This window comes from Pelobates fuscus, chromosome 1 (genome assembly GCF_036172605.1).
Source record: "Pelobates fuscus isolate aPelFus1 chromosome 1, aPelFus1.pri, whole genome shotgun sequence".
Taxonomy (NCBI): domain Eukaryota; kingdom Metazoa; phylum Chordata; class Amphibia; order Anura; family Pelobatidae; genus Pelobates; species Pelobates fuscus.
In genome coordinates, this window is record NC_086317.1 from 33,463,452 (window position 1) to 33,485,255 (window position 21,804).

General features: G+C 42.2%; 1 protein-coding gene across 1 annotated transcript; it reads left to right on the plus strand.

The window, feature by feature from the left end:
- The first annotated feature begins 1,234 nt into the window (after window positions 1-1,234).
- Window positions 1,235-20,404, plus strand: SETD4 (SET domain containing 4). The gene is made up of 11 exons (XM_063442588.1): window positions 1,235-1,397; window positions 4,527-4,648; window positions 10,361-10,456; window positions 15,414-15,451; window positions 15,630-15,718; window positions 15,997-16,426; window positions 16,576-16,750; window positions 17,519-17,600; window positions 18,266-18,346; window positions 19,220-19,343; window positions 20,236-20,404. The coding sequence occupies exons 2-11, from the start codon at window positions 4,576-4,578 to the stop codon at window positions 20,368-20,370; spliced, it is 1,323 nt and encodes a 440-aa protein (XP_063298658.1). The 5' UTR covers window positions 1,235-1,397; window positions 4,527-4,575; the 3' UTR covers window positions 20,371-20,404.
- The last annotated feature ends 1,400 nt before the right edge of the window (window positions 20,405-21,804 follow it).

The window sequence follows — 21,804 nt, forward strand, 5'->3', positions numbered from 1 at the left end:
CCCTAAACATTTACCGTAGTTAGATTTAAGAACTTTGCGTTTAGTGGTTTTACAGTTAAACTTGATATGGTTTGGTATTGCAAGGTTAGGAATATTTGTTTAGACTATGGAATTCAGAGTTAAAGTGGTACTCTAAGCACTATAATATCTACTTGCCATTACAGTGGTTATGGTAGTAGCTGGCTACCTGTTAATTTCAGGCACCTGAATTCCGGCCCATTGACCTCTATATTGCTAACACAGAAGTTGACTTTCCACATTAGCGCATTCAACATTAATCCACATTTAGATGGCATTGAATGGGTGAGTGTATCGCTTTAAGTGCCCTTTAACCCCTTGAGGACACATGACATGTGTGACATGTCATGATTCTCTTTTATTCCAGAAGTTTGGTCCTTAAGGGGTTAAGGAGTTTAATTACGAATTATTGCTTTTTATTATTAATTATTATTTTCAAGTATTTTTAGGGTTATGACTTTTGCGTATGTAGATTTTAGAGTAAGGACGTTCCAGTTTAGAGCCCTAATCCTTGGCCTTCAAATGTTTGTGAAATTGATTATCTGATTCCTGTTATAAAGTTATTTCTCCAGTGAGGCTGTTACTTTAGGTCTCACACTGACACCTAGTGGCTGTTAGAGAGAGCTACATGACAAGTAAACTAAATATGTAACCTCCACATGGCTAGCTTAGGGAGTTGTATGCTACAAAATATCCAAACTTGATAGCAAATAAAGATCATGCAGCCCTAACAAAACTTGCTCTTTGAATTCTTCACACAGGGCCCTCAATTCATCCCCAAACTAACCCACATGATAAATCAGCCACCAAGCAAATCAACTGCTCACTGTATATCAACTAACAAAAATACAATAATATATACTGGCAGAAAAAAAAAATCTAAATTACTAGCCATACCAAAAGAAAAAAAATACAATACATATCTGCAAAAACATTTTTTTTCAGCAAATAAGTGATATTATAGGGGTGGCTATGTTTTCTTATTCCAAATAAACCCATACATGTAATTACCATTTTTATTCATTTATTTATTATTATCATTATTCATTTACTATCATTCATTTAGTATTTCCCCACCAGTACCATCACAGGCATGCTCTCCCCTAGACAGGCAGACAAACAGTTAACTGCTGGTGATGTCACTGAAGTAGATCCAATCAAGGCAAGGGGTGTGTTTAAAGAACCCGGAAGTGAGCAGTGTTTGTCCCACGTGGGCTGTTAGCACTGTCTCTGACATTTGCTTTTTAAATGACAGACCTTGATTTGGGGACCATAGGACTGTATTTCCATAATTAGTTAGAATTCTGCTTTTAGCCTCCTGGGACAGCATGGCTTATTATTTTGGTGCATTCTCTGAAGGTTATCACCCTGTGGTGAAGGTATGCTAAAAATTATAATAGTAGGTATGGCAATAATAATAATAATAATAATAATAATAATAATTATAATAGTACGTATGGTAGTATAATAATAGCCAGTTTTTGTATGTTTTCCACTGGTTGTATTTATAGAACTTTTTTTTTTGTGTGTGTGTGCCATTTTTGCAGGTGTCCTGGGGCATGCCAGCTCAATGTAGAAAGCAGTTGTAGAATCTATAGGCTGTGAGCTCGTTTGAGCAGGGTCCTCTTCAACCTATCGTTCCTGTAAGTTTTCTTGTCATTGTCCTATTTATAGTTAAATCCCCCTCTCTTATAATATTGTAAAGCGCTGCGGAATCTGTTGGCGCTATATAAATGGCAATAATAACAATAACAACTAGCCTTAACCCAGCAACCTCTGCTAATCAATGCCCTCGGTGAATAAAACGGATCCATTGTACAGCGCTACAGAATGTGATGGCGCTATATAAATAATATAATAATAATAATATTAGTAAAGTAGAAGCAGAGGTGTAACTAGAAACCACAGAGCCCCATACGTCTTCCCTCCCCCCCCCGCCCCTCTATTTGTATAATCTAACACACACATACATACACAGAGACACATGCTAATACACAGACACAGAATGACATACATTCAGATACAAACACTGACATACACATACAGATACAGACACACATATAGGCACATGCAGATACACATACACAGAATGGCAGATACACATACACACACTGACACACATGCAGACAGATATACATACAGACACACAGGCAGAAAACAGATACACATACAGACATAAAGTAAAACATATACACATATGCAGACAAACCGATGAACACACAGACACACATGCGGATACACAGACACATATAGCCACGCGTGCAGATACACGGACACACTTAATGACAAACCTTCAGATACACAGAATGATACGCCTACAGATATAAACAGTGACACACAGGGATACACTGACACATGCAGACAAACAGATACACAGACAGACACAGAACACACAGACAGATACAGACACACTTAATGACCAACATTCAAATACACAATGACACACATGCAGATATAAACTGACACACAGACACATAAGGGCACACACTGACACACATGCAAATAGATACACATACAGACACACAGATATATAGATACAGATATTCACACACACACAAATTGTTAAAAATGTTAGTCACCCTCCTGTTTTCTACTTGGGGTGCAGTGGCTGCCTGATGCTGCTGAATAATGCTTTCCTATGGGGAATGCGCATTAGGTCTCCCCCACCAGCTTACGAGAGCGGTGGAAGACCGTGGATGGAGCCTGACCCAGTGCCGAGGGGCATCGGCGCTGGATTCAGGTTAGTGTCTGAATGGAGTTTTAACCCCTTTCAGCGACATGGGATGGGGGCAGGAAGGAGGGGGGCACTCCAGGATTCTCTAGTGCCAGGAAAACGGGTTTGTTTTCCTGGAACTGGAGAATCCCTTTACTCTGTACAAAAAATAATTCACATAGCATAATACTGTTTTAAAATATAATGATTACTCATATAGGTAATGGGTCACACAATTTCCAGAGCCATATACACCAGTCTCTGTGTTAAGATATAGATATTGTAACTACTTTGGTATTGGTATCCAATCCTGGAATGTCTTCTCCCACAAAACCAATAAGGAGACTTCAAGTATGGCAATACATAAAATACTATTTACTTAATAGTATAAGTAAAAGCAGATACAGGAAATAGCAGCAAACATCAAGATATAAATCATTCCACAATTAGGGAAAAGCACAACGCGTTTCAACCTTATGGTCTTCTTCAAAGTGCATAATTGGTCCATGCCTCTGTTTGATTTCTAAAGGATCGTGTCCGCAAAATTAGTTTTTTATTATTATTATTATTATTATTTGGTATTCTTAAGTAAAAAGTATTTTATTTATTGCGATATTTTTTGTTTGCTGCTATTTCCTGTATCTGCTTTTACTTATACTATTAAGTAAATAGTCTTTTATGTATTGCCATACTTGAAGTCTCCTTTATGGTTTTGTGGGAGAAGACATTCCAGGATTGGATATCAATACCTAAGCAGCTACAATATCTATATGCCAACATAACCAGAGATATATGAGGTTCTAAGGATTGTGAGTAACCCATTACCTAGATGATAAATAATTGTATTTTAAAGGACCACTCTAGGCACCCAGACCACTTCAGCTTAATGAAGTGGTCTGGGTGCCAGGTCCAGCTAGGGTTAACCCATTTTTTTAAAAAACATAGCAGTTTCAGGGAAACTGCTATGTTTATAAATGGGTTAGGCCTTCCCCCAAAGCCTCTAGCGGCTGTCTCATTGACAGCTGCTAGAGGCGATTGCGTGATTCTCACTGTGAAAATCACAGTGAGAGCACGCAAGCGTCCATAGGAAAGCATTGCTCTTGCCGCGTGTGCGCATTCAGCCGACGGGGTGGAACGGAGGAGGATCGGAGGCAGAGAGCTCCCTGCCCAGCGCTGGAAAAAGGTAAGTTTTACCCCTTTTCCCCTTTCCAGAGCCGGGCGGGAGGGGGACCATGAGGGTGGGGGCACCCTCAGGGCACTATAGTGCCAGGAAAACAAGTATGTTTTCCTGGCACTATAGTGGTCCTTTAAAACAAAAATATGTGAATTATTTTGTTTTACAGATGAATCAGATGTTTACCACCAAGAATTGTCTTTGATTACGTATATCTCACAGTGTGTTGGTGTTGATGTTTTACGCACCCTCTTTTATTTTATTTTTTAAATTTGTATTATTTGTTAAATCATACTTCCGAATTGATACAATCACAAAAAATTACACATATTTTGCAATAAAAATGTTATGTTTCTCTAGCATCTCAAGATCATTGTTTTAGAAAAATTTACATGGAAATACTTCCTCAAAAATAGCACACATTCCATAGATAAACAAATTATTTTTTTAATACATGGATATATAGTTTGTACAATATTTTTCATATCACAAAAATAAATTGTGCGAAGGAATGTCTTGAGCAATGATAAAAAATCAAACAAAATACTATCATGCAGTTTGGATCTGCTATTTTATTTTTTATCACCTGTAAGAAACATATTCCAATTCGTTTTCTTATAGATATGACTTATTTGAAGAAAACCGGGTTAAATCAGAGAAAACTTGAAATATGAGATCGAAATGTGGTCGGACTGGAAGACGGAGAAAGAATAAAGCAGAGCATGGATCCAATGCAAGTGGAGGTACAGTGGAGAAAGTTAGTCACTTAGGATACGTCAGGATTTTATGGCTTTAATTGTTCATGAAAATTGCTTCATACTTGCTGCCATGATTGATCAGGAATAAGGAAAATTGTTTTATACTTACCGTAATTTTCTTTTCCTGATAATTATTCATGGCAGCCAGGGGTCAAGTCCTGGGTAAAAAAGTGCAGGAACTCTCCCAAGACCCACTCCCCACCCACAGGGCTTGAGGAGGGGGGCAGGGCTTGAGGAGGGGGGCAGGGCTTGAGGAGGGGGGCAGGGCTTGAGGAGGGGGGCAGGGCTTGAGGAGGGGGGCAGGGCTTGAGGAGGGGGGCAGGGCTTGAGGAGGGGGGCAGGGCTTGAGGAGGGGGGCAGGGCTTGAGGAGGGGGGCAGGGCTTGAGGAGGGGGGCAGGGACTGAGGAGGGGGGCAGGGACTGAGGAGGGGGGCAGGGACTGAGGCGGGGGGCAGGGACTGAGTAAGGGGACATGACTTGAGGAGGGGGGCAGGGACTGAGGAGGGAGACAGGGACTGAGGAGGGAGACAGGGACTGAGGAGGGAGACAGGGACTGAGGAGGGAGACAGGGACTGAGGAGGGAGACAGGGACTGAGGAGGGAGACAGGGACTGAGGAGGGAGACAGGGACTGAGGAGGGAGACAGGGCCTTAAATAGGGGGACAGGGACTCAAGAAAGGGACTTAGGAGGGGTACAGGGACTGAGGAGGGGGACAGGAACTGAGATGGGGGGACAGGGAATGAGGAGGGGGGACAGGGCCTTAAATATGGGGACAGGGACTGAGGAGGGGGGACAGGGCCTTAAATAGGGGGACAGGGACTGAGGAGGGGGGACAGGGCCTTAAATAGGGGGACAGGGACTGAGGAGGGGGACAGGGACAGGCCTGAGGAAGGGGGACAGGGCCTTAAATAGGGGGACAGGGACTGAGGAGGGGGACAGGGACAGGCCTGAGGAAGGGGGACAGGGCCTTAAATAGGGGGACATTGACTGAGGAAGGAGACAGGGCCTGAGGAGGGGGACAGGGCCTGAGGAGGGGGACAGGGCCTGAGGAGGGGGACAGGGCCTGAGGAGGGGGACAGGGCCTGAGGAGGGGGACAGGGCCTGAGGAGGGGGACAGGGACTGGGGAACGGGACTAAGGAGGGGGCAGGGACTGAGGAGGGGGACAGGGACTGAGGAGGGGGACAGGGACTGAGGAGGGGGACAGGGAATGAGGAGGGGGGACAGGGCCTTAAATAGGGGGACAGGGACTGAGGAGGGGGGACAGGGACTGAGGAGGGGGGACAGGGACTGGGGAGGGAGGACAGGGACTGGGGAGGGAGGACAGGGACTGGGGAGGGAGGACAGGGACTGGGGAGGGAGGACAGGGACTGGGGAGGGAGGACAGGGACTGGGGAGGGAGGGCAGGGACTGAGGAAAGGGATAAAAAAAAAACCTAAAGTGCCTTCCCCCCTCCCTGAGGCTTACCTTGGGCCAGGAGGGGTGGGACAGGATCTGGAACCTGCAGCCTGCAGTCAGTGGAGTAAGCCGGCTTCACCTGATGATGTCAGGAGGAGGGGGCGTGACTTCCTCTGCTCCCCAGCGGTCCTGTGAGAAGAGCAGAGGAAGCCACGCCCCCTCCTACTGACATCATTAGGAGAGGCCGGACGACTCCACTGACTGCAGGGGGAGAGGTGAGTTTAAAAATCCGAGTCCCCAGTCAGAGGCAGGGGATTCGGATTTGTGCTCCCCCTGCTCTGGCAGCCGCTTGTGCCAGCCCTGGGTCCTGCAGGAATAGTAATGGGAACGGCGTTCCTGCTGTGGAAAAAGTGCAGGAACGCCATTCCCACGCGTTCCTGCAGGACTCGAGCCCTGATGGCAGCATTTACTCATGGTTTAGCTCCTCCCCTTACAGCAGAAAGGACAGGAAATAGAACTTTGAAACTGGTATAAATTGATCCTCCCCCTTCCCATCAGGCAGTCTTTGTTATATAGCTTCCCACATGGGTGGGAACGTAATGCTGCCATGAATAATGATCAGGAAAATAAAATTCTGGTAAGTATGAAGCAAATTTTCCTTTTTCCTGACCATTATTCATGGCAGCATTTACTCATGGGTAATACCCAAGCAATATATATAGAGGGAGGGACAGAGATCAAAAACAGCTAATAGCTATAAAACCAATATTGGGCTGCATAAACCTTAGAAGACTTTAATAGGATATTGTCATAAAATCTGTTCAGATAAGTTAATTTACCCTAGGGGCTGCAAGGTCAGAAACCCCCTGACATTCAATTGTCTGAAAAATCCTGGAGAAATATAGAGCCAGATCGGAATTAAAGGACCGCTATAGTGCCAGGAAAACAAACTTGTTTTCCTGGCACTATAGTGTTAATAGGTCCCCCCCCACCCTCATGGCCCCCCTTGCGCCGGGCTCTAGGGGGAGGAAGGGGTTAAAGGCTTACCTTTCTCCAGTGCCGGGAGTTACAGGAGAGGTAGAAACTAATAACACAAATAGATATTATTACTAGGCAAAGGCAAGAAGAATCATATAAAGATTAGTTTAAAAAAAAAAAAACACATCGGTATGAACCGTAGAAATTGTGGCAACTACTAAATTATAACTAGGCAATGTAAGCCAACCACGTCAGTACCTACATTGAAAGTAAAAAATATTATAAATAGTACAAATAATGCCAAACAGTAGAATCAAAACGATTAGAGACTGTTGTGCAATATAAGTAGGAGATATGGAATAGGCAGGACACTGATGAGAAGGTGGTAACCAGAGGCACATGATCCATTGTGGCAACAGACACATAATAAGCAGGATAGTAGAAGGTATTCAGTTATCCTTATGAGAACAACAACCGTATACTAAATCTGACCTTATCTTCAGATAGTGATGAAGTACTTATGGCAGAGCCTATGGTGATAATAAGCAGCTGGTTTTATCTGCAAGATATCAACACCAGTCCAAGCATATAATCCACAAGTATTACATCAATGCAATGTTACGCGTCACCATCACTTATACGGATCTAGGTACAGAGACCATGTAAAACATATCAGTCAAATGTTTGTCATCAACAAACTACAATATTATATTATACAGGATGACGCAACCGCTTAAACCGCACATTGGTTGCAAATTCCAGATATAAGGACACCTAGAAGAATCCCCATGAACATCAGAGGGCCATAATAGAACTTCATGTCCGGGATTTCCTTTATTCTGGTAGCAGGTGAATTTTACCAGAAATAGTAAACCTGGTAGAATGGTCTGGGGACTGGAAAGACCTTCCAATGTCCAATACCCATCATCTAAGTTACATGGAGCACATGATCCTAAAATAATACATTTTATTGCAGAAAGGAAATTATAATGTCCCCATTCACAACAGGGGAATCTGTGGGCAATTCTGGTCCTTAACCCCTTAAGAACCAAAAGCATGCCACCCCTGACATATTAAAAGGATTGCCAAACTCCAGGTCCCTAAGGGATGAAATAACAGAATACTGAATATAACAACTTATAAAGATAATGCTTTAACCCCTTAAGGACACATGACGTGTGTGACATGTCATGATTCCCTTTTATTCCAGAAGTTTGGTCCTTAAGGGGTTAAAGGGACACTCCAGGCACCCAGACCACTTCTGCCCATTGGAGTGGTCTGGGTGCCAACTCCCACTACTCCTAACCCTGCAAGTGTAATTATTGCAGTTTTTTTATAAACTGCAATAATTACCTTGCAGGGTTAACTCCACCTCTAGTGGCTGTCTACTAGACAGCCACTAGAGGTCACTTCCTCTTTCATAGCACAGGAAACCTGTGCTAGAGCGTCGCTGGACATCCTCACGCTGTGTGAGGACTTCAAGCGTCGCTTATTTCCCCATAGGAAAGCATTGAAATTATTTTTCAATGCTTTCCTATGGGGAGACGTAATGCGCATGCGCGGCATTGCCGCGCATGCGCATTAGGTCTCCTCGGCCGGTGGGCGGGATCAGTCTCGCCCACCGGCCGACGCAATACAGAGGAGGAGTGGCGCGGAGGAGGAGACAGCGGCGTGGGACATCGCCACTGCCTCAGGTAAGTGACTGAAGGGGTTTTCACCCCTTCAGCTTTTGGGGATTGGGGGGTGGGAGGGAGAGGGACCCTCCAGTGCCAGGAAAACTGATCGTTTCCCTTTAAAGAAATTTACTCAGTTCTAAAGAATAATCTAAACCAATTCCAGAGCACAATGCCTCCTTGCATTATCAGCACTCTTTTGTACAATGCATCCTTTCATGTATAAACTTACCTAAATGTTCACCACACAAACCTCCTAAATGTGACCTATTTGTTAGAAGGAAGCCTAATGTAAGCAGCTGGGAGGGACTGAAAGAACAGAGACCCAGGTACTAGTTTTAATCTAAATTACTAATGCACTTACCTGAACAGCTGCAGGCCTGTGTTTCAGCGGCCAAATGGGGATTTGAACAACGGACAGCCTAAACTGTGTAAACTATAGGCTTCCATCTGTACCCCATATGCCGTTCGTCATCACCAGTGGGAGAAGGTTTAAACCAAACCCAAGACAAGGTGGAATACATAGAAGAGGCATACCCAGGTAGTCTCCTTATGGAAGTGCTGTTTACTGGGTCTTCAGGGATGAAGGCTTAGACTCGGCTGTGGACCATGCATGCAGTGGACCACTGTCATCCCTTCAGGGAGAGAGATAGGTCAGACTCCTGATTGCTGAAGGAGGTACCCAGGCTGGCAACTCTTACAGATGTGCTGTTTGCTGGGTCTTCAGGGATAAAGGCTTAGACTCGGCTGTGGACCATGCATGCAGTTTACCGCTGTCATCCCCTCAGGGAGAGAGATAGGTCAGACCCCTGTTTGCTGAAGTAGGAACCCAGGCTGGCAACTGTTACAGATGTGCTGTTTTCTGGGTCTTCAGGGATAGGAGGCTGAACCCTGGCCTGGCTTCATGTAGGCAATAGATCACATTCATCCCCTGAGGGGTTACCCAGGCTGGCGACTCATAGATATGTGCTGTTGCTGGGTCTTCAGGGCTAAGAGGCTGAACCCTGGCATGCAGTGGACCATTTTCATCCCTTTCAGGTAGAGATTGGGTCCGACCCCCGGTCACTAAAGGGGGTACCCAGGCTAGCCACTTATACAATAGTGCATTGCTGGCTCTTCAGGGCTTAGAGGCTGAACCCTGGCAGGGCTACAAAAATATTGCCTGGTGAGCATAAAATAAAAATCTAGGCCTGCATAAGCCGACTCCAAACTACTGGGAAGGACAGGAAAAATGACTGCCTGATGAGAAGGGGGAGGATCTATTTATACCAGTTTCAGAGTTCTGTTTCCTGTCCTTTTTGCTGTGAGGGGAGGAGCTAACCCATGAGTAAATGCTGCCATGAATAATAATCAGGAAAATATAATTAATTTGATATATATTTATTTTTAAAGTGAGCTGTCACAAATAACGGTTAGGATGCAAAAAAAGCAATAGACAAAGTGTAGCAGATTTTATTAAAAAAATATAATAAATTGCACCAAAAAAATCACAGAAAATTAGATTTCAACTTGGAGGGTATGTATACAATTGTATTTATTCATTTATTTTCTGGTGTTTTAAGGAGAACATCACAATGGTGAAAACAGACCATGTAATAAATAGGCATATTTTAAAATACAGTATTTATATTTTATATTTTCTACTTGCAGAGAGTCGGAGCCATCAATATGAGTACATACAGTTGTGCAAGTGGCTGAAAGAGAGAGGATTTCAGAACAACTACCTACGGCCAGTAGAATTTACAGGTAGGTATGTTTGTTTTGAAGCAAAAACGAGAATAGGAGAACTCTGAGATTGAAGAGAAGCTTACGGTTCGGTACATCCGCGCTCAGGTCTCAAAATCGTTTTTGCTCATTTGTGCCCTTACAGAGTACATCTATATCATTTACATAGCAGACTGATCCTGCCCACAAGGACAGTCCAAAACTGGAATGTCGGCAAGCTTTCTTGGAATGAGACACAGCAACCTCAGACTATTGTTTCAGCCACCTTTGGGCCTCGTCAGCGAGGTGTAGCTGACACCAATCTAGGTATAGATTGTGTGTGTGTTTCCATATCTATATCTCACAGCACAAAAAGACCTGCACACCAATCTTATAATATGATGAATTCAGACCGATGCTTAGCAATACTAATCGAAGATAAGCTAGCACTCTAGGACTTTAAGAAAATAGTCTTCTTTATCCCAGCACAAATCCAACAGTCAATATTTCAGTTTAAATTTAGAACTTTCACCAGGACGTGTTCTGATGAAAGTTCTAAATTTGAACTGAATGGTGACTGTTGGATTTACATCTGTCCTGAAGCAAAGCAGATTTAATGCTTGAAGAGCTGGAATCAACTCGTTCCCTGGCGGGAGAAAACTTTTCAGATCTTAGATGCTGGCACGGTTACTCACATTAAGCTCAGAATAGTAGAATATTTTTTATCTGGGTGACAAAAGTATCTGATTTAGAAAAAAACTCCAACTCCACTATAGTTACAACCTGGTTAGTTTAGCCTTAATTTTGCCATTCTGATTTTTAATTAACTACAATTTGGAGTTTAGGGAATCAATCCGAAATAGAACATCTTTATATCTAAACCGTAACTGCCTTGTAAGGAATCTATTCCGAATTAGATAGTGAATAACATTCTCTTATTGAAAATACTGTTATTTCAGCCATAACGCGACTCTTGTTGAAATTTAATTTGTATGACTGTTGGAGGACACTCCACCCCTCCGATAGGGAGTACTCTTACTACTCTAAGCCTCATAAGACGTACTCTAGAATAGATATAATACTTGTACTGGGAACCTCTCTTAATTTGCTTCGAACATGTCAAATGGGTGATATCATCTGGTCGGATCACGCACCAGTAATAGCCACGTTCAGGGACGAATTTGCTTTTAGAAGTATACTCCATACTACAGAACAACAGATTTCGTTCAGATATATGAATCTGAACTCCAGCATTATTTCTCCACTAATAAAACATCGGAGGCATCACCAACACTGGTATGGAGAGCCCATAAGGCTGTAGTACGTGGCTTGTTTATACAACGCTCCTCCTTCCTAAAAAAGAATTCCCAAACACGGTTTTTAGAACTCCTGAGGAAATTGAGGGACGCATCAACATCCCATTTACTTAACCCAAACCCGAAGGACGCTGCCATAATTGCCCAAGCACAATCTGATCTTAATGACATGAACATAGCCAACACTACCCGCACTCTCCAGAAACTGAAGATTAGGGAATACAGTCTAGGCAATAAAGCCAGTTCACTACTGGCCAATCGATTGAGAGAAGCACAAACCAAAATAGCGCACCTCCTTACACAAGATGGGAAAAAAAATCATAAAACCCCAAGAAATTAGTGATTGTTTCGCTGACTTCTATAGCGGACTCTATAACTTAAATAAAGACCCTACAGTACACCAGCCCACTAAAGGAGAAATAGCCGCCTTCTTGGACAAAGTCCCTTTGCCCATGATCTCAGCCTCGCAACGGGAATCTCTGATGGAACCCGTATCGCAAACAGAGGTACTTGAGGTTATACAAAACCTACCATTGAACAAGGCTCCTGGCCCAGACGGATTGCCAAATCTGTACTATAAGAAGTTCTCCTCCATCCTTGCCCCCCGTCTAGTGTCACTCTTTACCTCCACCATTACGCAAGAATCCATGCCGCAGGACATGCTCAAGGCCAATGTAGCTACCTTGCCTAAACCCGGTAAGCCACCGACTCACTGTGCCAATTTTAGACCAATTTCCCTTATGTACTCGGACGTGAATATCCTGGCCAAAATCTACGCCAATAGGCTAATGACAATCCTGCCGACGATTGTACATCCGGACCAAGTCGGGTTTGTGCAGGGCAGACAAGGAGCAGATGGCACACGTAAAGCTATTGCACTACTACATACCATGCATAGAAACCATCCTGATAGTCTTTTACTCTCATTAGATGCGGAAAAGGCTTTTGACCGCCTGCATTGGTCGTTCCTGCAGGCCGTCCTGACTAAATTTGGGTTTCCTCTGCAATTTACTTCCATGGTCAAATCTCTATATAGCAATCCGGAGGCCCGGGTCTTCACGTCCGGATTCCAATCTAGGCCCTTTCCTATCACTAATGGCACCCGTCAGGGTTGCCCCCTATCGCCCCTCCTATACATTTTGGCTTTAGAACCCTTAGCTGAAACTATCCGCTTATAAACAGCAGTTACAGGAGTGAGAGTGGGAGAAACGGAACATAAACTGACTCTTTTTTTGCTGATGATGTCTTGCTCACTGTAACTGACCCACATAGATCTCTACCAGCTTTTCATGCAATTTTACAGCAATATAGTAATTGCTCCTATTATAAGCTGAACCTGTCCAAGACGCAGGCCATGGGGGTGGGGATGGAGGACAGCTATTTACATGACTTACGCAGTCAGTTTCCCTATGATTGGAGAAAAGACTTTCTCACATTCTTAGGGATCAAACTACCATACAATATGTCCGACTTATACAATTTAAACTATACCAAACTCGGTAAGGAACTAAACACCATCCTCTTAAATTGGAGACATAAATTTATATCCTGGTCAGGCCGCATAGCAGCGGTAAAGATGGTGATATTACCCAAATTACAATATTTATTTAGAACGCTTACCTTGACGATACCGAATACTTATTTCCTTTCTCTCCAAAAGCAGATTAATCTATTTATAGGGCAGGGTAAAAGACCAAGGGTAGCCCTGTCTACGTTATACAGGCCGGTGAAGACAGGAGGAATGGACCTTCCTAATGTGCAGCTCTATCATAAAGCAGCAGTATTAGCCACTCTTTTCCCTATCTCCCAACTTGCCTCCACTCCCAGATGGGTTTCCATTGAACAACATTGGTTGCGAACTCAGGATCTCAATACAGACATATGGTTGCCACCTCTCCTACGGGGAAGTACCTCCAGCCACTTTAGCAACCCTAAAGCTTTGGGACAAATTCCGTAGTCTCCTGTGTGGCTGCCACCCAATCCCTCTCTCGACTCCTATTAAGGCCCTGGCGCACTTCATACCGGACTTTAATTATATAAGTATGGAACAGATGTGGGGTGCTCCACCTATACTCCTTGTTGGATAGAGGCCAGCTGGCCACTTTTGACCAATTGAAAATTAGCCATACACTACCGAACACGGCCTACCATTCTTACATGCAGATATCCTCATGGTGGAGAACGCATCTACCGCACCCTATGTCAAGTACTGCCACTGCCCTCACACCTTTAGAAAATATCATGATGGCAGGCAAGCCGGCAAAAAAACCTATATCCACTATATATGCGTTGCTACTGCCCAGAAAAGGTATAAAATCCCTCACATGCGTGCGCTCCTGAGAATTAGACCTGAACCGCACTCTGTCAGAACAGACTTGCTTAGCCTCGGCTAACGCAACCAAAGGCCTCACATTTTGCGCATTCCATTTAGAAACTACCCGAAAGCTTTTCTACCGCTGGTACATGATCCCCACCCGTTTAGCCACCATAGACCCAAAAGCTTCTGGAGTCTGTTGTCGCTGTAAAAAGGAGTTGGGCACGTTTATACATACTTGGTGGCAATGTTCGAAACGTCAACCTTACTGGAAAGAGGTTATCTCACTAATACACCAACACACCTCGATCAATATACCGAATTCTCCGACCTCCCTGCTCCTACTCATGTTTGAAGCCGAATACCCTAAACCAATAAAATACCTGGTTCTCCACATACTCATAGCAGCCCAAACCCTTATTGCTAAAAATTGGTTGTCACCCACCATTGCGTCAATGCGAGAGCTGATCCGACACCTCTCCCAAATTGGGAAATACGAATCGAACCTATCCCTAATCCCACCCAATAAAGGTTGGAGACATGAAGTATGGGAGAGCTGGGAGTTGAAGCACCCAACTTGAGACTGGTGTGACTTCCTTATCCCACTTATATGATGGACATGGGAGTGCAGGTCGCTTTCAGCTTAGCTTAGGGATATGAGACGGTCTTTTGACCTGAATACAGAGCTTAAAGCTTCTATATTAGTAAGTTCCTGTTCTTCTGTACCGGGAATCGGCTGGACAATAACTCCCCCCTCCTCCCCCCCAGTTATCTCCATCCCTCCCCTCTCCCCTTCCTATCACACAACACAGGCAGCTCCTCCCCATTATTTGCCTCAGGGAAGAGTACCCCGCCACACCACGTACACGCAACGAGACATGAAACTATAATGTCTTGAATTACAACTGTTCTTCTCTTTTGTTTTTTGTTCGTGTGAAATGTTTAAAATGTTGCATGTTCTTAACATGCCCCTGATATGTACTTGTTATCACTATATAATGCACAATTGGCAAAAGATAAGTATTGTACAAGTGCTGACATATACTGTTTAACTCCCCCTCCCCCTCTTTTTTTTTTTTTTCTGTACCCCCAATATACTGCGTATGACAAAATAAAAAACTGTCAAATTGAAAATACTGTTATTTCGTATTTAACTAAAGGTTCTATTGACACAATGTCACCTTCATATGTATAACTACTGGATGACCGTAAACCAGTTCTCAGCTTGTTATGTAACGTAGTCCATAACGTTGAAGTAAGTCACTTTTTCAGGTTTCCGAGAGCAAACATGGCCAGACTGATCCCTGCAAAGTTCAGTGATTTTTGAATAAAGATGCAACATTCAGATTTATTCTTTATGCTCTTTCAGATACAGGACGAGGGTTGGCGACAACACAATCGCTACAGGTTGGTGAATCTGTCTAGGCACCTTCTCCAGACTTTACAGAAATTTTTCAATTTGACTTCTTCTGTGTACAGTGAATATAAAGATGTAAAATGTGTAAACTATGTCCCGAATATACTGCAAGTCATATAAGGGGAGAAAATTGCCTTAGTCTGATATATTATTTATTGATTTCCACAGCCTGGTGAGCTGATTATTTCTTTGCCGGAAAAATGCTTGATCACCACAGACACTGTCCTTCACAGTTACCTTGGGAAATATATCAAAAGGCGAGTTTTTGATGCACAGCAAATAACTTGTTGATTTTTTTTTTTTGGTGATTTTTTTTTTTTTATGGATTGGTTCTTTATTAATAGACTTGAACAATGGCGTTTTTAAAATAAATATGTATTTATTGTTTTTTAAAAAAAAAAAAAAAAAAAAAATCTTTTTCTTAGTGTTCCGTTAATATAACATTATCACCAATTCAGAAACCTATTAAATTAAAATGTAAACGTATTAGAAAAAAATAAGTTTTTATATTATTCTCCAATCTCTTCATCCTCAGATGGAGCCCGCCGGTTTCTCCTCTGCTGGCTCTCTGCACTTTCCTAGTCACGGAACGTCATGCTGGTCACAAGTCCTGTTGGAAGCCATATCTGACCTTGCTACCAAATAGCTACAGCTGTCCTGCTTACTGGGAAGATGATATAGTGTCATTTTTACCTCAACCTGTCAAACAAAAAGCCATGGAACAGAAGACTGAACTTCATGATTTTTACATGTCTTCCTTGCCTTTTTTTAAGTCACTACAACCTCTGTTTGGTGAAAACATTGACAATATTTTGACCTATGAAGCCCTACGATGGGCTTGGTGTACAGTCAATACTAGAACTGTGTATATGAAGCATGAGCAGAAGGACTGCTTCTCATCAGATAAAGACATCTATGCGTTGGCTCCATACTTGGACCTGTTGAATCACAGCCCAGGGGTACAGGTAATGTCATATCTGAAAGCCAACTGTTGACTGCCATGTAAAGGCAACGGTCTATAAACGGCATAATTAGATGTAGCTTTGAAAATCACCTCTATCTTGTGCTAACCTTTTTCCGTGAGATCCACCACTTTCTCATTTTTTTCCAAAAGGTCGAGGCTGCTTTCAATTTAAAGAACCGGAGTTACGAGGTTAGGACTAATGTCAGTTGTAGGAAATATGAGCAGGTGTTTATATGTTACGGACCTCACGATAACCAGCGGCTCCTTCTTGAGTATGGCTTTGTGGCCCTTAGCAATCCTCACCAAAGTGTTTATGTAACAAAAGGTATGTGTATAATAATGGCATGTAACTTGTTTCTTGGATTCGGCTGTATATTTATCTATTTGTAACTTGGATTAGATGGTTGTTTCTTTAATACATTTTACATGTTGGATTTGTAAATGTATTAACTCATGTCGTGCTTGCATTATGCCACTTAAAGTTCACTAGAATTGGTTCTGCATTCTAATCAACTATTCTGGAATCTTAGGGGGGCAAACATGGACATTTTGGGTTTTATAGGAAGCTGTATTAAATCGTATATGTCCTATAAAATCGAGACTTGCCATTATCGACTAAAATTGTAATCCGGCTCAGCTAACCACTGGTAGAGGTTGATGGGAGTTATATTCCATATGAGCTGTTTAGCAAGTGATTGCCTCGCTATCCCATTACATCAGATTTATAACTCCATCCAGCCTCAGCTGAATGAGCATGATAGGAGTTGTAGTCTAACAGAGTTAGGATATTTCTTGCACTCAATTAAATGGGTCTTGAATTCCAAACAGAGAGGATTGTGTAGTTTATGTGTGTTAAACAGTAGGACATTTAACACTGTCTGTAATGGGTCAAGCCATGGTCAGCGTGTCCAGGTCTTCTGGGTCAGCATGCAGAGGTAAAGGCATTTATCTCTAGAATTAAAAGAAAGGTGGGAGGTACTGGGTCACTGCACCATAACCACTCCGGTAAGAGGAAGAGGTTTATGGAGCATAGAACAGCCCTTTAAAATGATTATTTTTAATTTGTGAAATGTTATGTATTTTTACATTTTAGAAGTCCTCCTTCGGCAAGTCTCTTGCAAAGACAAACAGATGGTGAAAAAGTTCTCCCTTTTGCATGAGAACAGCTTTCTAGAGTAAGTTGTAATTTATTTGTTGGTATTCGAGCCGAGGTTCATTTTGGAGGACAATGTGCTGGGTTGATGCCCTTTGATTTAATATTGGATCAAACATTACCATTAGTTTGGATTAATTTCCTCCTACATAGTAAGATTTATTTTGTAATTTTTTTGAATACTTGTGATTAATTTTGGGTGAAAATGCCAAACGGATTTCAGCTCCTCTCAAAGATGCAACATATGTAGCAAGCCAAAAATAGACTATAAAATAGTCTTTTGTTTGTTTCACAATGAAGAATAATTTGGACACTGCGCTGTGGAATGTTTTTCATACTTGGAATCTCCAAGCGTGACCTGTCTGGCTTATTGTGTGCAATAATGTTACTCTACATGTGCTGAAGGGTTTAAAGCACCTCTGTTACCCTTCTGTCAGAATACAGTTCCTGTAGCTCTCCAGGAATTATGGGAACCACAGTCCAGTATTACCAGGAGTGGGGCAGAGATGCTCACGCCAAGTGTAAAGCAATGCACTTCCTGGTGGTTTTATTAATGTCTTTTGACAGAGGAAGTTCAGGTCATTAAAGTGAAAGTTGGTGAGAATAGGGATGTACACACTGTCTCTAGACGAATCTAATCAAAAACCTACATTTTTTTTCTCTCTCTCTGTTTTTCCTCCCCTCAAGGAATCTAACATTTGGATTAGACGGTCCATCCTGGAGGCTTCTAACAGTCGCAAAGTTACTGTGTCTTGGGTCCGAGGAATTGTATGTACTTTGTTCCTGGGTGGAAATCTCCCTTATTGAGTAACGATATAAGTTCAGTTTTAGTTCATATTTTAGTGATTAGTGAAAAAGCTCTGTGTTTGTAGAACAACGTGATGGTTTTTGATGTTTTGACTGATCTCCTTCCATTCTTTTTCCTTTCCATCCTCCAGTCAGAAATTGTCCACAATTACGGTCTTCTTTCTGGGGAACTTTTAATTCTTATTGTTGTGGTTTTTGGTCTACCTTTCCCCCCTCTCCCCCTCCTTATCCTTTTCGGACATGTGTAATTGATATGGGTTAAGTAGACTAAAAGTCACATGGTTTCTAAATGTTTCCAGAACCCCAAGATGGAATTATTTCCTCGAAATACAGGGTCCCTTGTATCTTGTATTCATCTTGGTGTTAGTGTACTGTAGTGGTTAATGTTTAGTGCTAGTATAGTTTTGGTGGTTAATGCTTTGTAGGGGTTAAGGGTAGGACGTTACTGTGAGGGCAGCACCTTGACATACATGTCTCAGTGCTGCCTGAGATTAGTGTGAGTTGGCATCTTAGGCAGCAGCTCTTTCATCTGCTGTCATTAAAATGGCGGCAGGTTCCCCTTTGGGATTTAACTCCCACTAATCTCAGGCAGTCCTGGACATAAGCCTGCCTTGATCATGTTTGAGATTAGGGCCCCAGACTGTATGGAGGTGATTTCTAATCTTAACAAGGACTAATTGCATGGATTACATCACTATATGTGCAATACAGGAGTCTAAAACCTGATCTGCACGTTAAAATAACAGCCCGATCCTGTGTGTGTGTGTGTGCATTCTAATTATGTATTTTGTGTCTGTGTGAATTGTAATGATGTATTCACTTTTGGCATTTTAGCATGTGTTGGAAGAAAGTGCTCCTGGGAAATGTAATTTCTGTGTCCAATGAACACTCTGGATTAGAACTGGTGAGAAAAACCTGCCTCCACCTTCTGGAGGAAACCTCACTCATCCTGAAAGAGGTGAGTCCAGCAATTCTGTACACACTGGATAGGATGCAGTGGTACTTGTGGTGTATTCTATCCAGGGCCGAATTAACATAGGGCTGCAGTTCCAGGTCAATGCCTATGGAATAGGTCCATTGATTTACAATATTTATTATTCAATGCAAACGGCAAAGACTTAAAATTGTCAACCCACAGGTGAAATATTGTTACTTAGGAAGGAATCCCCAGGCTTCACAGAAAACGCTTAACCCCTTAAGGACACGTGTGACATGTGTGACATGTCATGATTCCCTTTTATTCCAGAAGTTTGGTCCTTAAGGGGTTAAAGGGACACTATAGGCACCCAGACCACTTCAGCTCATTGAAGTCGTCTGGGTGCAGTGTTCCAGGTCCCTTAGCCCCGAGTAGGTAATTATTGCAGTTATAAAGAAACTGCAATAATTACATGCTAGGGTTAACTCTACCTATAGTGACTGTCTGCCAGACAGTCACTAGAGGGACTTCCAGGATTTTAGGCAACTTTTGGTTACCTGACTCATGACATCCTCACGCTATGCATGGGGACGTCCAGTGTCACTCAAAATCCCATAGGAAATCCTTGGATAATGCTTTCCAATGGGGAAATGCTAATACACGTGCATAAGGTCTTCCGCCCTGGCTGACATCGACAGCAGAGGATAGAATGTGAACCTGAGCCAGTGCCAAGGGACATCGGCGATGGACCCAAATAAGTGACAGGGTTTTTAACCTCTTTTGCAACACGGGAGTGGGGTTTATTTATGCCCATTAAATGTAGCCACCAGTGATAATACATATTGATGAGATCTCCATGAACTATTAATTTTGTAGCTTTTTTTTTGTGTTTGTTTGTATAGTATATGTTTTTTATTTATTTTTTTTATTTTAGATTTCTTCTTTTACAAGTAAGAACATATTAGTGGAAAAACACTTGGCTTTAGTTGAGGCCTTAAGGTTGGATGAACTGAAAATTCTTCAAACATCAGCAGATATCTTAGAGAATATGCATCGTGCTTCTCGGTGAAGAGAAATTCAGATTATGGAAAATATGTGTGTGGACAAAAATAAAATAAAACAAGCGTAGAGCAAATTGACATGGACATGACATGATAGAACTGTGTGTTATAATTTTGAGTGTACATTCGTAATAGTGAGCAACACAAGATCATAAACCAAAAAATAAAACTAATAAATATATATATATATATATATATATATATATATATATATATATATATATAATTTTTTTTTAAACCTAATTTCAGTCGTGTGATATCTGCAGGGCAATAAACTGGCAGGTGGAGCAAATTGGAGGCAAAGCTCTGGGGGAGGAGGGGTGATAGTAAAATAAAGAGGTGCAGGTGTACCATGTGTGTTCACTAAATGATGAACATTGTCAGTCCAAAGAGAATACACCAATGCATGCACACTCACAGGATGCTGTGTATACGCACACACTGATACTCTTCTCAAATACGCCACTTCATTCTCACACTCTGACACTCCATACTAACACTATTCTTGAAGTATTATCTTCTCAATTTCTGACAAATTTATATGCAGTATTTGGCAGCTGAACATCCGGTTATTTTACTGGTTATGGTGCAACAAGAGGTAATGGATGGTAATGGATGCTAATCAGTACACCCTTCCCCTCAGTAGCCACCCTGATAATTCAGAACGTAGACCTCCATTATAATGTTTTCCAATATTCCACAATTCCTGGTAGAGTGAATAAACTCTTGCTTAATTATGTGCGTATACTGACTGCCAGAGACTGCAATTTAAACTTTTGTCCTGGAGTGTTGATTGTTGGTCTATCCCTGCATTCTTTAATTGACCTATTTTGGAGTTAATAAACCGTGTTTTACTGCTGTGTTGCTTCACTAGTTGTTTGTTATACATTCTTCAAGTCCTGTGTCTAAATAAAGCATTGTGTATCAGTTGAGGATACACTAGTATTAAAAAGACCCTTTAATGTAATGGCATGGTTTACAGTAAACAGTCTTTTCTAACACCACCTCTAGTCACTGTCACTCAGCCAGCCACAAGAGGAACTTCCTGTTTAAAGTCCTGCAAACATTGCAGGACCAACGTTCAAAGTCTCTATACTCTGCATACTGGACCTCCAGGGAAATAAGGTAAGTAAATATATTTATTTTATTACCACTGGGTGGTCCAATAATCTAAATGGCTAGTATACATATTTGTATTCCTAACACACGAGTGTTCTTTTAACTTTGATGTTATTCCTTACACTGAGTAAGTGTTCACAATTTGAATTACATGTTGAAAAGGCCTAGTGTCTTGCTGTCATGTTTTTGTCCTCTAGATGTCACTGTACACTAGGGTTTTCACTCGTTCTTTACCCACACACATTGTGTAACTTTTGAACTCTTAGAATTTATGAGCAGTAATGAGAGGAAATGGTTCACACATTATAAAGCATGTAGCAAAC